General features: G+C 43.7%; 6 protein-coding genes across 6 annotated transcripts; 2 read left to right on the forward strand and 4 right to left on the reverse strand.

Annotated features, from left to right (window-relative positions):
• Positions 1–4: 4 nt before the first annotated feature.
• On the reverse strand, positions 5–4,270 carry Bcnhx1. The gene is made up of 6 exons (XM_024695648.1): positions 3,364–4,270; positions 3,271–3,300; positions 3,059–3,205; positions 2,346–3,008; positions 722–2,293; positions 5–656 (listed from the first exon to the last, which is right to left on the reverse strand). Exons 1-5 carry the CDS (start codon positions 3,401–3,403, stop codon positions 1,191–1,193), a joined length of 1,983 nt encoding a protein of 660 aa, XP_024551442.1. The 5' UTR covers positions 3,404–4,270; the 3' UTR covers positions 5–656; positions 722–1,190.
• Positions 4,271–4,313: 43 nt separating this feature from the next.
• Positions 4,314–7,569, forward strand: BCIN_10g04830 (hypothetical protein). Its single transcript, XM_001557324.2, has 4 exons — positions 4,314–5,608; positions 5,656–5,709; positions 5,771–6,637; positions 6,707–7,569. The coding sequence occupies exons 1-4, from the start codon at positions 4,987–4,989 to the stop codon at positions 7,006–7,008; spliced, it is 1,845 nt and encodes a 614-aa protein (XP_001557374.1). The 5' UTR covers positions 4,314–4,986; the 3' UTR covers positions 7,009–7,569.
• Positions 7,570–7,739: 170 nt separating this feature from the next.
• Positions 7,740–11,044, forward strand: BCIN_10g04840 (hypothetical protein). Its single transcript, XM_001557323.2, has one exon. It carries the CDS (start codon positions 7,904–7,906, stop codon positions 10,868–10,870), a length of 2,967 nt encoding a protein of 988 aa, XP_001557373.1. The 5' UTR covers positions 7,740–7,903; the 3' UTR covers positions 10,871–11,044.
• An 8-nt stretch (positions 11,045–11,052) lies between these two features.
• Positions 11,053–12,412, reverse strand: BCIN_10g04850 (hypothetical protein). The gene has a single exon (XM_001557322.2). The coding sequence runs from the start codon at positions 12,032–12,034 to the stop codon at positions 11,429–11,431; it is 606 nt and encodes a 201-aa protein (XP_001557372.1). The 5' UTR covers positions 12,035–12,412; the 3' UTR covers positions 11,053–11,428.
• A 107-nt stretch (positions 12,413–12,519) lies between these two features.
• On the reverse strand, positions 12,520–14,947 carry BCIN_10g04860 (hypothetical protein). Its single transcript, XM_024695649.1, has 2 exons — positions 13,287–14,947; positions 12,520–13,208 (listed from the first exon to the last, which is right to left on the reverse strand). The coding sequence occupies exon 1, from the start codon at positions 14,674–14,676 to the stop codon at positions 13,324–13,326; it is 1,353 nt and encodes a 450-aa protein (XP_024551443.1). The 5' UTR covers positions 14,677–14,947; the 3' UTR covers positions 12,520–13,208; positions 13,287–13,323.
• Positions 14,948–15,914: 967 nt separating this feature from the next.
• Positions 15,915–16,855, reverse strand: BCIN_10g04870 (hypothetical protein). The gene is made up of 2 exons (XM_024695650.1): positions 16,723–16,855; positions 15,915–16,665 (listed from the first exon to the last, which is right to left on the reverse strand). Exon 2 carries the CDS (start codon positions 16,600–16,602, stop codon positions 15,982–15,984), a length of 621 nt encoding a protein of 206 aa, XP_024551444.1. The 5' UTR covers positions 16,603–16,665; positions 16,723–16,855; the 3' UTR covers positions 15,915–15,981.
• Positions 16,856–16,870: the final 15 nt, after the last annotated feature.

Here is a 16,870-nt window from a genome sequence, read left to right on the forward strand (position 1 = left end):
TTAGTGAGAATTTAGACATTAATGAACCCATAAGATAAACATAAAAAACGAACCTCTACCCTAAAAATGTGATCAAGCCCTTACTTAAGGTTACCAGGCAGACGCGGATCATTAAATCACCCCACACAGAACCTCACAGTCTGACTAGCAATCCAATCACCGTATCCTATTACATATCCTATTCCCTCTCCCTCATATCAAAACCACCCCTGAATCTTCTTCCAAGCCACCTATGTATATAGACACCTCGCTAACCCCTCTTCGCATTCTCAACCATCCATCTCTCCTTGGGTGCACTACGCAGACACGCGAGACCACAATCCCGGTATTGTATTTATCCAAGCGAATAAGCCAAACCTAAATCATACTGCTATTGCTAATAGTTATGCTCACTAGTAGCAGTCAGTTACTTCGAGCAAAGCAAAAGCTACAATAACTCTTGAAATTCAAAGCAACAGTATCTTGCTCTCCCTTTGATTTACGTCTTCTCTTCGTTCTCTCACGAGCTGAAACAGTTCGTTTGAAGATGCTGTACAAGGCAAACAAACTCCAATTTGTATTCTGCAGAATTCATGCTGATACAAAAACGCACAATGTCTTCTGCTACCGGGCCTATCGCCAAATATGGTATCGGCATGTATAACCATTCTGCAAAGCTGTGATGTTTTAGTCGGGAACTTCAAGACCGTCTGAGTAGCTAATCTAGAGTCGAGTTACTTACTTTTTAGATACCCAATGGATACAAGATCTGCATTCTCCTTGAAGAGCCCAAAATGTGTATCCAAATATAGGCATATCCATCCCATAAGCACCCCAAAATATTACAAGAAACATTAACTCCCATCACTGGGTAGCCTACGGTAAATTGTGTACCTGGTAATCGACCAACATGTTCCAAAACGTCTACCTATGTCAAGATAAGCCAAATTCTTGACGCCAAAATTTAACACCCGGGCTCCATAGCTTGCATGTAAAAATGACACAAACGAACTCAACGTGATATAAATCCTATTCTATTCCTTCGCTGATTATATCATAAGAAAATCGGACGAAAAGTCTATCTAATTCTGATACATGCATGCGCAATCGCTGGCTGCCAAAATTCCAACTCCTCTTGTACACCGAAGAACGCCATTCTTGCCCTATCCTACTATTTGAATAATTTGTTGTTCGCCGTAATGAGACCGGGTTTAGCTTCCGCTTGGCCCACCGTGAGGACCTTTACCACCATCAAGAAGTAACTTTGGTTTGATAAATCCTTCATCTAACTGTTTGAACCATGCTGCATGATCCTCGGCAGTTCCATGCAACAATTGGCTGATTGCGCCTGATGCAGTAATATGCGGTGCTTCAGGACGACTTGTACTGCCTGAAGTTGGGTAAGGTGTTCCCATATCACCACTATCCTGAGGTGGCGATGGTCTTCTCTTCGGTGGTCGATTGGCCGGTGGCGGAAGATCAGATGAATCGCTATCAAAGCCTTCATCACTCGTACTACCGGTCTTACCAAGAAGATCCTGCTCGCTCTCGCTCTCCTTTCTTCCATTGGCATTAGAATTCTTCCGATTCATGCTTGCTGGTCTGACATTTGGACTAGCGTTGCCACTTGCATAGCTTCCACGCTCTGCTCCTCTACGATCTCGTGGCCTGGCAAGACCATCAAGCTGCATTGCTCCATTGCTTCGTCGTGGATCGTTTCCAATTCCTGTTCCGGAATGTTTGTAATAATTTCCGCCTGAAATAGCTTCAATATCGAATTCGTCATCACTATCGATTTCCTCGACCACTCCAGTGCGAATGCCAAGAATTTCTAACATGCGTGCTGTTGTACCACCGAAAATAATGACAGTAAGCACTACAACCACAAGTACAGTTGCCTTTAACGCCCATGAATTCTCGCCAGTCATTCCGGCTGCCAAGGCAACACCTACAGCTCCGCGCAATCCAGCCCAAAACAGCATTACTTGATAATTGTAGGGTAGTTCGTCTGCGACTTCCTGCCCTCTTTTCTTTGCGCGGTATCTAAGGAACCAATTAATGAGTCTCGAGAGAGGAAATACGGCGGCATATCGGGCTACGCAGATGCCAATGACTGTAACTATAATGAAGAGCGGTTTAAATTGTAAGTTCTTCTCGGTGAACAAAGATAATCCGAGGTAGATGAAGATGAAATTCTCCGACAATTGCGCAAGTACTTGGAACAAGTATTTAGTGGTGAGTTGCGTGCGGCGAGACATGTTATAATATGCATAATGCTTCAAAGTGATCCCGCAAAATAGAAGTGTAACGATTCCTACTTCATATTAGTGTTGTGCTTGGGATGAGGGAGTTGCTGAAGTACAAACCAGACATATGAAGACCATTAGAAAAGAAGTAGCTGGCATACGCAATCAACACAATCAGACAGCTTTCAATCTTTGGAAATCTCCTGACGTATGTATACTTCAATCCCAAGGCTGTAGCAATCCCTATGATGATTCCAATAATCAAGCTTCCGAAGAACACTGCCAAGAAAATGCCGATACCTTCGAATAAACTGAGGAGACCTAAGGTTCCGGCATTACCGCCTTCTTTATATCTTTGTGCTGTTTCAAACAAGACAATTGCGATAGCATCGTTCAGGATCGATTCTCCGAAAATTACTGTATAAAGTTTCGGGTCGACTTTGTAGGTGTTGAAAATCGCTAGAATGGTGACAGGATCGGTGGCAGAAAGTGTCGCTCCAACAGATATAGCATCAACGAATGTCATACTGACCCCATCAAGGGGAATTCTCGTATACAACCATAATACCAATCCTAGCACAATTGCTGATATGAAAGTCCCGGCGAACGCAAATGTAAGAATAGTTCCGATATTGCGGAAGAAATTCGCTTGGTGTAATTCGTATCCGGAAGCCAGAATAATCGGCGGTAGGAGAAGATTGAAGAATATCTGTTCATCAAAGCTCACAAGACTTTGTATAGAATTTCCAGCGCTGATTCGAAGGATCAAGCCAATGGTCATACCTAATTGGTTAATGATACACCCTGTAAACTGCCTGATCAACATAACTTACCAGCAAAGATCGAAATGGAAGTTTCATGGACCGCTTCAACTTTCTTGATTTGAAGCAAGTAACTCGTGAAGAGGGCTACAATGAGTAGCATAATCAAGATGAAGAGAGCCCATGACGAGAATATTTCTTTCTGCGATGAATCGGGTGCTATGAAAATGGGATCAGTTGTCATTCGGGAATTTCCTTCCGGGGTTGGAAACACTGTAGCATACCGTCGGGATCTTCTTCCTCGGATTGTCTTTCTATTCAAGCATACTCATTAGCTGACGCACCAAAAACCCCCATGGACAGAATCGCAAACCTACTCAGAAGCTCAAAGACGGAGCCGGCGATCGCCGCAGACATGATGGAGGATTGTCGAGATAGCTGTTGCGATATTGCGACCTTTATCGACGTAATGTGGTAGAATTGCGAAAGACTGTACAGTCGCTCAGAGACGAGCAGCGAACGGTAAGGGAACGACGCATGTATATCTGTTGGTTGGAAGTGGAGAGGGGCAGTCTAGATGTACGAAGCAATTCAGCAGTTTGTGGGTTTCGTGGTGGTAATAGTTGGTGGAGAAGGGAAAGAGTACGCAGGGCAGGAGGCAGATCAACCGATAGATTATCAAAGATTCGGTTCCGTGTTACTTGGATCAAGCTACCTGACACCTCCGGCCTTACTAGGTACTCGTAGTGCTCATTAATGTGATTAGTACGCAGGATCTCTCTGGCCAGGTTGGCATTTTTATTACTGCCATGCAATTACGACAAAGCATCCAGATTTGCGAATGGTGCAGAATAAAATGTTTTATTGCTTGATGCTAAATGTCTCGTTCACAAAGAAAGACGCAGTGGATCGTGCAATGAATGGATCGCACAATGAATTGTATTTTCTGCTCTCTGTGCAGGAACGCCAGGAGTCTGATGTTTGCTCTCGTTGATGCCATACCCATCCCGTCCGTATACAACTCCCCTCACGCTGACAATGGCAAGCAGGTGTACTTGGTCGTTCTGGTATTCCTCACACTCCAACGCTCAGTCAGTCCCGCCGCACTCACGGATAGTGGGGGCGGCCATGTATGAAATTGATATAAAATTGCCATGTCGCGTTTGTTTCTCATTGCGTATGCCACGAGCTATGGCCCAACGTCGGTCGACCTGGTGCTTCGTATGATTTGTCCATCGCCACGAATCCACAGGCATTTCCTCTGCACCTCGTACATATAACGTCTGAGAGGCACCGGATTCTACGAAAGCTTCCTGTCCCTTCTCTTGATTGGCTGGCTGCGTGCATCTCAGCCTTACTTCCCTCCGGTGGGTGGCGAGGCTGGGATATCTGATGCCATTACATAATCATGTCACTTGCAGCATCCCATCTAATCATCGATCTTCACGTCACATCACATCACATCAGTTGACAAGGGACCTGGAATCACTGCACACCTATGCCTCCTCTTCATCTTTGAATGTCGCAGCCTCGTTATTACCTAGAAAATACAATTCGTTCAGCTCATCTCCGCAATCTCCAATCATCCTAACGTGTCAAGCTGTATTGCATCGTATTGACCACGCACATGTACAGATCTCGAATTTTCCGATGCACCTCATACCCATTTGATTCTGCGCACTGATCCACCAGACCATCCCAGCAGACGAAGCTGATCCGCGTGCACAGCAGCCCACTCCAGCCTCGTGATGCCCAGAACCCATAGGAACCAAGTCGTGTCTGAAACCCAATGTTGACATTGCGGCTTGCGTCTCCATTGACAACTTTGGAATCCCATCGATTTCACATTGTAGTAGACCGCAACCTCGAAACAAAAACCGAAAGCAAACGAGCATTATAGTGATTCCACGGACTTGCGGTCAACTCAAAGGGGGATTTTTGAGAGCTGTTGAACGGAATTCTCGACTTGGGTTTCGTGCTCTTTTCCTACAATCAAGAATATGGCAGAAGGTGACACACGTGCTTTTCGAGGGGAGGGGCATGATGAAATGCAGAGTGCCGACTCGAAAAAGGATCAAGATACTCGACCGGAGGACCACAAACCTGCAAACGAGCAGTCACCGCTTTTGTCCGCATCCGAATCGGAAGAAGAGGAAGAAGGTCTCATCAACGGCAGCAACATATTAAACAATGATCCTGATACCTTCTCAGAAACAAAGGGGATATGGTACATGATACTTTTGACCCTTAGTATAGGCGGTTTACAAGTGGCTTGGGGAGTGGAGTTGTCCAATGGAACTCCGTATCTTTTATCGCTCGGTCTGAGCAAGTCATTAATGGCTTTAGTATGGATCGCAGGACCGATGTCAGGGGCTTTAGTCCAACCATATATTGGTATATTAAGTGATAGGTGTCGATCGCCGTGGGGTAAAAGACGACCCTTTATGGCCATAGGTACTGTCGCTACAGTCCTATCTTTAGTTTTCTTGGCTTGGGTAAGAGAGATAGTTGGTGGATTTCTAGGATTATTCGGTGCGGATAGAGAATCTCAAGGCGTCAAAGTTTCAATCATCGTTGTCGCAGTTCTCTTAGTTTATATTTTAGATTTTGCTATAGCTACAGGTTTGTGCCAATGTACTAACTCTAGAGAACTTACTGACATCTTTTAGTGCAAGCTGCCATTAGAGCTTACATTCTTGATTGTGCCCCTAGTCACCAACAAGGTATTTTTTGCCCGAGACAATCGCATGATGTTTCCCGAAGATAACTAATTCCCATCTTTAGAAACGGCAAACTCATTCGCTAGCCGCGTCATAGGCATTGGTAACATTATTGCGTACCTTGCCGGTTATATTGACCTTCCAAAGTATCTATGGTTTTTTGGAAATACCCAATTCAAGATACTTTCTTTAATGGCTTGCGTGGCTCTTTCTACCACTGTCACCATAAGTAGTATTACCATCAAAGAACGTGATCCAAGTAACGAGCCAATTCCACCTGAAGCAAAATCAGGACTTATCCCATTCTTCAAACAAGTTTTCACCTCCATCAGGCGTTTACCTCCTTTGACTCGTCAAGTTTGTGAAGTGGAGTTCTTCGCTTGGGTCGGCTTTTTCCCTCAACTCTTTTATTCGAGCTCCTATGTCGGTGATATTTATGTTCAGCCATATCTGAGAGAAAATCCCGACATGAGTCCAGCCGAAATTGATAAGCTCTACGAGCAAGCTACTCGTGTTGGGACTTTCGCTCTTTTGATGTACGCTATTACATCACTATCTGTTAACGTTGTCTTGCCATTTTTCATTACTCCGTCCTATGATGCACCTTCATCAGCCGCATCTATTTACTCTCATAAGAGTTACACAACGCGTTTCTCACGATTTATGGATAATCTCGCTATCCCTGGTCTGACCCTTCGTCGTGCCTGGCTCATAAGCCATCTCCTCTTTGCGGCATGCATGTTTTCAACTCTCATCGTACGATCTATTACAGGAGCCACTGTTTTAATAGCATTAGTTGGTGTATCGTGGGCTATGACATTATGGGCGCCATTTGCTATCATTAGCGCTGAAGTTAGTAAACGTGATGCTGTACGTAGAGCACGCCAGCAATCGATAGTTGGCGAGGATGATTTGGATGAAGATCAAGCTGGTAAGTTGTTCTGTCGCTGTCATTCCGTATATGTTCTTATTTATCGCAAATTGCTAATCACGTTCTTAGGTATCATTCTCGGTATTCACAACATGTCCGTTGCAGCCCCTCAAATTCTCGCCACACTGGGTAGCAGTGTTATTTTCAAATTCATGCAAAAGCCCCGTGGGACCCCAGGAGACAGAAGTTTTGCGGTGGTCATGGCTGCAGGTGGTATCAGTACTTTATTCGCTGCGTATCTTACTAGTAGGATCAAAGATGAGATTGAAGTTCCTGGGGACGACAATAGAAATAGGGAAAGAGGAGAAAGTAGTAGAACAAGACTTAGTAGGAGAAGTACGGAGACTCCGCTGATCTCGGGTAGTGGATAAAGTGAGATGATGCTTTTCTGGAGTGGATACAAAAGATATTCTGTGTATCAGATTAAGGAAATGACTTGCTGAGGGGTTCCAGCAGTCGAAATGTTCTGCTGGCAGAGATGATACGTATTTAAGGGACAAAGGATGCGGGATTTAAAGTCATGTGATTAAATGGAAATGCCGAGAATGAAAGTGATGGATGAAGTTGTTCTTTTTTGTGTACTCAATATACCAAGCATTTAAGATGTATGTATTTTATACCTACTGAGTTTTTTTGCCTTGCATTTCTTTGCATTTACTCATCTGGCAATCACGTTGCAGCGCTGAATGATCCTGGAAGTTTTGGAGATGTGCTGTGTCAGATATTAAGTTTATTGAATGTTTACCTGTATGTGTCTATCTCCGAAGAAGAAAAAACTTGCCGTTTGCTGGAATAAAAGTTCCGATGTAGTTTCTGTGAAAGACGAAAGAAGCGGTTTCTGTATCTACGCTATTATCATATGACGACACGACTGAGAGAATGAGGCAATATAGCATCTGAAAAGGATATATATACAATGGACCAGTCATCCAATCTAACAAAATTCTAAGATGTATATGTGAATACTGCCGCTTAATAAACATGTCATTTGAAATCTACAGCCAATTCACTCCCGTTTCCGTATGTGAGCGTGAATAAAATTCTTTTAATCATCGTAGGATTAATCACCGTACCAAGATCTTCCCAAATACAATTTCTCTTTGCTTAGAAGAATTTACTGAATCTGCTATTTTTCTTCATTAAAAAGACATCCATTAATACTTGATATTGGAGTTTACAAGAAGAGCGACAACCATAAAGTTACCTTAAAAAGTCCCAGCACTAAGATTTACAAAAGGAATCAATATAAACCTATTCACAACCTAAATGTCATTACCAAACCACCACCCAGAAGGCTTCGATTCTCAGGATTCTGTTGATCTTCCGTCTACACCAACACTTCGACCTTCTACCTCCTTCGATCCTGAAGAACCATACACAGTTTCAGAGCCTGCGGGCCTGGCTAGTGTGGATGCGAAGATGGATAGAAATCTAGTTGATAGAAATTCAGATGACGAGGGCGAGAATGAGCAAAGAGGACGTTCACAAACACCAAGAGCGAGAACTCTATCGACTGTCTCGGTCACAACAGAAATTCCATCTACTGGATCCTCTATACCAAATCTCACATCAGCACCCACGCAATCTCTCGGAATTCTCCATCTCGACCCCAACCAAGAACCTGATATATCTCTGAATCACATTACATCTCTCCCTCAAACTGCCATCCTCAACTATATATCCGCCTACCGTCTTGCACGTCAACGCGCATTCGAAGAATACGTTCATCCGTTACTTTCTCCTCCTCAAGCAGTTGCGCCAGCATCAGCATGGCGACCAGGTTCAGGATTCACTATTCCACTGATTCACATAAATCGGATGAATAGAGGAAATCAAAATCGACCTATTCCTGTAACTAGAGATCAGCATAACACTCTTAGATCTGGAACAGAACGGGAAATCTCACCTCAAGCTCGAATGATTGTCCCATCATCTATAGCCGAGCTTGAAAATGAAAGCTCAACAGGAATAGATTTGAACAGCCATCTCCATGCCCAGATGCAAGTTCAAAGTGATCTACTTCGTCAAGCTAGTCCCGACTCAAGTGGAAGAATGCGCGATACATTGACTCATTTGATGATTCGAAGAATTGAAAACCAAGCGCGGGAACAAGCGAGAGATGTCGATGTAGAAGATTCTACTGTGACTGCCGATCCATCGATAGCTCGTGCTACTGTCTCTGAAGCCAGAGATTTAAATTCTGAAAATATCACTTCGAGACCACAAGATCTTGCGCCTAATCAAGACAATCCTTTTTTGTCGCCTGCAGGCCGGGCCCTTTTCACTTTTCCGAACGATGTAGATTCATTAGATGGAGAGCAAATTAATGCAGTCACTGCAGGTAGACGAGCTAGAACCGGACCCCCGTCTTTATCATTAGAAACCCAAGTTCTCCAAGCCCATCCTCCACCCAACATTGAGCCCGCCAATACATACTACACGGCCAATCCACCAACAACAAATCGATCGGATATCAACCGTAGGATAACTGAAATCGGAACCATGATTCAAACTATCCGCGAAAGATATCTTTCCGAGCTTGAAGAACGAGGAGAACTAATGTCTGGACCTCCAGAAGTCCAGGATCTACTTAATGACTTCGAGTCACAGATCGGTAGGATGAGAGATCAAAGTCTTGGTACTGCTTTGACCAGACCTGAGACTTTGCGGAATGATGGGGGCGGTGTTGCAATTGAAGATGTTGGAGCAGATATCGATCTCAGCTTGGGTTTGACCAGACCACTATCACGACAAAGCGACATTGAGGTTGATCAAGATGATCAGCCCGTTCTATCAATGGCAGAACAGCTCGCAGCCTATCAAATATCAAGGAATAATCAAGATCCCGAGTCTACCCATACAAATCGTAACATCTCACGAGATATCTCACCGAGTCAAAATAGCGAACTCCCCAATCCATCTCGAATCCAAGTCGGATATGAGAACGACATCGAAAACATCACCACCAGGATCCAACTCGCCAGAATTCGAGCCGAGCTACAACTAATCGAAGTCAGATTACCCGCTGGGGGCCCCCCACAAAACAGAGATGTATCGCCGTATCAACTACAGAATACAAATACTGTCACGCGTGCACCACGCTTGCGGCCAAGTACCAGCTATGAGGATCTTCGCTTAGAGCGACAACTCGCTGCGCTTCCTCCTGGGTCTGCGCGAAATGCGATTTCCGCTCGCCAACGTAATTTCTCGCCTGTGGCGCAGCGGGAACGAGACGCTATCAATGCCCACCGAATGGAGATGCTTCAGAAGCCTGCTACAAGAGTATTCGACCATTTCGTAAAATGGCAGATGTGCCTCGAGAACGCAGCTACAAGGGTTGATTCCCGGGTTCCAGAAGAATGGCGTTCGCGAACGGGAAAATACACTTTAATTCCTGCATTTTCCAGCGCAAATTACATCGAAGATGTAAGTGGAATTATCCGAACCGACGACGCGATCCTGGCTGCGTATTCGGCGAATACATCGTATGGTTTTCGGGAGATTTTGAGATTGGCGAGAGTTGATGGGTTGTGTGCGAGGGAGGCATGGCATTATGTATTACTGTGGAAAGAATATCTGTCCGAGTCGCCGATTGATGAGTATTACGAGTCGCTTGGGTTTTGTCCCATGGATATTTTCATGCATGTCGCAATCCAGGGACTTGATCGGGGATTTGGGGATTGGGAGATGAGTGCGAGATGTAAGCAAGAGTGTAAAAGGTATCTTGTGACCAGAACGACTTACTATCCGTTTCCTTCTGCGGAAACGCAGGATGCGGCAACCGCTTTGGGAGATGTAACGTCGCGGACACTTCGAGATTATTTCGGATCGGATATCAGTCTTCTCGATGAAGAATGGGACATGCTTGCCGCGTTGAAAAGTGAACGGTATTCTACAGCACGCATTCTTCACCTAGCCAAAAATATCGCGAGGGGATGTGCCAAGCTCGACACGGTAGAACTCAGACCACCGTATGACGACGAGTCGAATAATGCTCAGCGCAAGGATATATTCCATAGATTAAAGTTGGAAGAAACAGCACTTGCAGGCAAATGCGGGATATTGAGTTCACGAGAGCACCAAGCACTTTCAACGGATGAAATGGGTGCTGAACGTGCATTGGTGGAGTATATGTTGGAATGGGAGTTGGTGCCCGAGGAGCGGAATGGGCTTTTGCAGGCGTTTGATAGAGGGGCTTCGTTGGAGAGTCTTGTGAGACGGAGACGGGGGTAAGGAGATGGCGCTGAGTACTGAGAGGTCCCTCGTGCTTTTGGGTTGTAGAGTGAGATATGGAATTCAGGAGCAGAGTGGAATATGTTTATAGAGGATACTTGATGTTCAGCAGGTCGAATGAAATGTTCGAGTGGCGATGTGGAATCAAAACGTTCATTGGAATTTGTGAATTCAGAAGTAGATGTAGATTAACAAGAATACAGAATAACATTACAAGTTTTAGAACATTACAACCTGCGTAGGCAAATCTCCTAGATATGAGTGAAGAGTAGCATATTTGCGTGTGAGTGCAATGATTCAAATTAAATTTGTTCAAGATATTGATGACCAGATAGAGTGATATTTCAATGCCGTTCCTCACTTTCAAACTTTTTGAAGCATTTAGCATAAACCTCTGCGAGTTTTTCATACTGGACTCCCAGCCAAATCAAACCAATCTTTAATTCAGATACATGCGAGAATGTAAATCAGTCCGTGAACCCAGCAAGAAAACGCCTTGACTCCATATCTTTACACCATACATATCCCCATGCCAATACCATCCATATATCCTTCAAATTAAACATGTAACGTCTTTTTTTCCTTCGCCTCAATCTCCCTCAATAAAGCCACCAGATCCCCTTCATTGTTCTCCATCTCCAATCCCCGTCCAAGCCACTCCTTTGCCTCATCCAACCTACCCATCTCCATCAAGCACTTTCCTCTCCTCCACCAGGCCTTCGCATTACCGCCCCTCTTGGCCTCCACACTACTCTCCGCATCCAAAGCCCCCTCAACCCAGTTCTGCAACGCCATATGCGCCTGCGCCCGATTCGCATACAATCCCGACACCTCATCTCTGACCAAGCCACATGGTTCCCAGAGTGGTCTTTTTAATGCCATTTCCAAACCCAGAGTGTATATTTTAATAGCTTCTCCATGTCTGCCTTTTCGAAACTCGCCGTTACCTGATTCTCGCAATTTGGTAATTCCAGCGGAACGTTTGGGGTTTACGGGGACAGGTGGAGGAGGAATTGGTGACTCTATCGCGAGGAGAGTGCGACAGAGAGTATTGATTTCTTCTAACTCTTCGTTGAGAGCTTTGGAATTGGAGGAGGTTGCTATCGCTTTTGATTGATAGTCGATATGTAATGGTAACAGGGTGAAAGTCTCGGTTTCCTCCATTTTGTCGATTGCGATAGTCTGATTGTTGTATATTGATAGCTAGGGTTCTTAAGTTGAGGAGTTGTCGACGGGACTTTGCTTGTCGCAATTGTGATAGGTTGTATCGTACGTGTGTCCTCAAAATAATTAGCAAGTCCAAAGCTGTCCTTTCCATGAAGTTCCTCAGCCTCGCTTGCTTATCTTATCCGCTTATGTAATATTGGAGAGACCTTTGACGTCGTCTCGAACGAATAGCACCTCTTTAAGCTCAAGTGATTGTGAAGAGACTAATACAAACAAAAATGGAATATATGATATAAAAACTGTATTGCCGGATTTGCAAGTTCAATGGCAATACTTAGGACCAAATTCATGTATTTCAATTGCATTCTTGCCTACTAGATAAGGAAAGTTGCTGAAGTTCTGCACTCAATTCCGTGAAGCACGTGTCGTGTACCAAAACGCACTTGACGAACCTGCCAGATAATCAAGATTTTCAATCCTCTTGAGTGAATACAACTATTGATATGACTCCATCCGCGCCTTCTATTTTCAGACATATAACATTCAACTTCTTTGTCTATTCTCTGGTATCAATGCGGGCTAGGATCAGAACTTGACAACTTAATAATTGCTGACATTTGGGTCAACTTCATGGGATTCATAGGTATGTTTCCATTTTGTGCAAATTTTCCATTCTACATAACACCCATAAATACATTCATTCATTCATCCACCCATCTATCTATCTATAGATTCCCGCTTTGTAAACACCTCCCTCAAAAGATAGCGTCAACAACCAATCTTTCGTTGATATAAACCAACAAGTTACAATATATGCGCCAGAAAATCCATTGGCAACCGATTCCTCATGAATACAAACCGAAGAGACTGAGCACACCCAATCCAAACTTTGGCGGTGTATATGTCAGGTAACTTAGGTATATATATTCCAGTTCCAAATTAATCTCCCAGGAATGGTTGCCCTCGCCAAGATCTTTATCAAAATTCAAAAATAAACAACTCAATAAACTTCATCAATAAACTATGAAAACAAATTTCCCCAGGGAGACGATCATACATCACTATTTCCCCAACAATTTCGAATATATTTAGACCACCTCAATGCTAAATTGCAGTCGTACATGCTAAGCCAGCTAGTGCTTTCCTTGTCTATGGCTATAGATCATTCCTGCTGCCCAAAGTTAGTACATGGATCTGATAAACAATTGAGAAAGAACTGTCTTGATGTAAGACATTTCAAAAAAATTACCTTTGGCAGTCGTTTTATTTCGTATCTAGAAAGCTCCCTAGTTTTCTTGTTCGGCTTCTAGATCTCTCTGTTTCTCGAGAGCTTCCCAGTCCCGAAGAGCCTTCCCCATTTTTTCCCTTAAACCACGCTCTTTTGTTTCCCTCTCTTCTTCCCATGCTACTAATTGAGCCCTTGATAGAGCTTCTCTTGATGCTCCGAGTGCTTTTTTTACTCGAGAGATAACCGCTTGAGAGCGCGCTGCGGTCTCGATACGTGCTCGTGGAGCCACGTTACTCTTGTGTACCTTACTGGTCTTCGCGGATTCGAGATCTTTGTTAGAGGTTGCGCCGGTAGCGATATCTATATTCCGTGCCTCTCCGGTGTTGGTAAACTTAAGTCGCTTCTTTGCGGGTTCGTGGCTCTGGTTATAGGTTGCGTCGGCAGCGATATCTACATTCGGTGCGTCTTCGGTGTTCGCAAACCTAACTCGCTTCTTTGCAGGTGCCTTCCGTTTTTGCCCTGCCATCTGTTTTTGCCCTAAATTCTGTGCTGCTACATTGCTTCTAGGATCTCCCTCTTCTGCCTTGAAAGTTTTGCGTAATTTTCGTCCTCTACTTGAATAAACACGGTCTGAGGTGGCGGCGATGGGCAGAGGAGAGGCCTTGTTTGTAAAGGAGGCAAGGTTCGAGGAAGAAGTGGTGGGCTTCAAAGAGGAGCCGGCCGATACAGCTTTTTTCGAAGTGGAAATTGCAAGAAGCTTGGCGGGGGGAAGCTTTAAGATCACAATCTTCGATGGCTTTGTTGTGGTCATAATTCCTCTATGGGTCGAAGAAAAAGCAGTGGCTGATGCAGCTTGGGTCGAAGATGAAGATTCAGAAATCGTGGCGCGGGAATGCTGCTCCAAGACTGTTCTCTCCGATGACTCTTCTAATACCATTTGGTCTATATCTGCCAAAGCAGCTGTTCGTCGTTTATAGTATGTCATACCACGGTGCTTGGGTAGTGAAGATCTATGAGCGTCTAACAAGTTAAGTCCCTCGGTGAACTCAGAACCTCTCTTGAATTTTTTGGCCGGTGGCATTGTTTCAGTAGGCATTGAAGAGGAATCACCAACTGGTGCTTTTGGAAGAGAGGGCAAGGCAAAGTTCTTGTCCTTGAACTGAAGCTTTATCTTGGTGGAACTTTTGATTGGTGGGGGTATTCCTGTAGGCATTGAAGAAGAATTGCCAACTGGTGTTTTCTCTGGAAGAGAGGGCAAGGCAAAGTTCTTGTCCTTGAGCTGAAGCTTTATCTTGGTGGAACTTTTGATTGGTGATGCTATTCCTGTAGGCATTGAAGAAGAAGAATTACCAACTGATGTACCTTCAGCAGGAGAAGGTGAGGCTGGAGCTTTAGGCTTTGGCGACGTCATTTTTATCTGTATTCTTGTCGTGATAATGATTGAATGAGCAGCACAATCTGTTTAGTTCAAGTGAATATAGATAGCTATGATACTGGTAGCTAAAGTTGGATGGTTTTGCGGATTTGAAAAGAGAAGAGCTTGGGGTTACGATTTCTCTTGTATAAAACATTTCAGATTTTTATTTGGACTGCATTCAAGCTAAAACCCCAGCATAAGGTAACTTTTACTTTTGCACCATTATTCTTAGCACGCTAGACACGCCCTATTTTAAGCACTAGACATAGTAAAACATTATTTTCTACGTAAGAAGTTCTTATGTTTCCTTATCATTTCATGAGTACCTTGATTCATTCAAATATCTTTTCTTGCGATCGGTGCTATCAGAAAGAAAGCGGTATGAGTGACAAAAAACGAGTGGTACGTTGAGAATTTTGATTTCAGGGTGTCTGAATTGAGCCCTGGGTAGTAATCGGAATAACACATCCCGCAGAATTCCCCTCATACTGTCTGGTCACGAGTTACGGAAGGAGTTATCCACCAGTAACCTTCCCAAGCCATCGTAAAAAATCTCCAAGTTATTGTGTCTGTGTATCGCACGAATTCCACAAATTCCACCATATCAAAACCTTATAGTACATTCAAAATTGGTGAATCTATTGATGATCATATATCTGGGGTGTTTGGTTTTACGGCATTAACCCCACGATTGCTCAACTACCCCACCAAACTTCAATGTGCCAAATGAAAATATTTGTACTCACGACTCAGAGCTTGATGCAAAAATTTCGATATAATATGCATTCTTTCACAGATTTGATTCATTAGGCGATGACGCTCGAAGTTAGAGACTCGATCACATTTTCGACACCATCACTTTTTCAGGGGATTTACGCGAGTCGGATAAGCGAGCGAGATTTATAAATAGTGAACACGAAACTTTTCCTCGTGAAAACGTATCATTTGAACTTTTCTTCTAATCTCAATCTAACAAGATAAAGAAAGGAATGTTGGGATTCAAAATCGATGTGTTTGATATTTTTTCAAAGTCGGAATGTCAATCATCGAGGAACTTTAAAGTTGTGTGATAAGCTATGGTTGTAGCTAAAATAATCTGGATGCTTCTACGACGTATGATGATATCTTGGCACACAAGTATTTTTCACCAAATTTAAATGCTATTAATTCTGTATAAATTATATATTACATTATGAATGGGATGATCCTGAAGTCTGCACTGATCGCTATGTTGGTACTAGTATATACAAGAAAATATTTTTATCAGATGCAGAAGAGTGACCCTTGGTGACCACCGCGCTATAGCTGATTCCCCCCTTCGTCAATTAAATGAAAACCCCCTGCAATTTCAATCTTGATTGGAGTTCCATCTTCTAATGTAAATCTGGAAAAACCAGCTGGCATACCATGCATGTGAACAATAAATGCATCCAATCTGCCTTCAGGATATTGATTCCAGTATTCCTCTTCCTTCAAATATTGCGTCGGAGTGAATTCTGTTTGCTGAGGAACTCCATAGTAGATATCGTACGCCCACTTACAATCTTCTTCGGCAGCTTCAAGATACTCATTCATTCTGTCCTCATGGTAGGTCTTGCCAAGTCGGCCTTCGAGTAACCTTGCAGCAGCGGCGTTCCATTTTCCCCTGCCCTCTCGTTCTTGTTCGTAAGCTTTCATCTTTGCGTGCATGACTTTGAAACAGGCCTCGGCTTTTTCAATGTTCGTCGACTGTGGTTTCTTGAGAATGGCAGTGAGTTGGTCGACTGCCCTTGTGATTAAAGTTTTACCCTTTCTACGTTTGCGAGGTCTCCTAGAGCGTTTCTTTTGCTCTGGGACTGCTGGTATTATAAGAGGTGCCATCAAGGGACGGATATCTTTCCATACTCCTTTAGGCGGTGGTGATAATTTGATTGGTGCCATTGTTTCGTGTTCTGTCGAAAAAAAGGATGGATGAAAGATACTGGTCTGTGGCTGAGTGTGGTGCTGTGGGAGAATTAGATAAGTAAAACTGTCGTGGGAGAAACATGATTGGAAGTGTACCTTCGTATTGAGCTCTTAAGGGTTCGAAATCTCTCTTGAATTATGTTCTTTGCAGCGAGATGGGACAAGTGAGATGGTGATGTTTAGAAAAGGAAATAGGGACGATTCCAATGGATTAGACACTTTATCATTCAATTGTATGAAATAT

The sequence above is a fragment of the Botrytis cinerea genome, chromosome 10, assembly GCF_000143535.2.
Source record: "Botrytis cinerea B05.10 chromosome 10, complete sequence".
NCBI classification, from domain to species: domain Eukaryota; kingdom Fungi; phylum Ascomycota; class Leotiomycetes; order Helotiales; family Sclerotiniaceae; genus Botrytis; species Botrytis cinerea.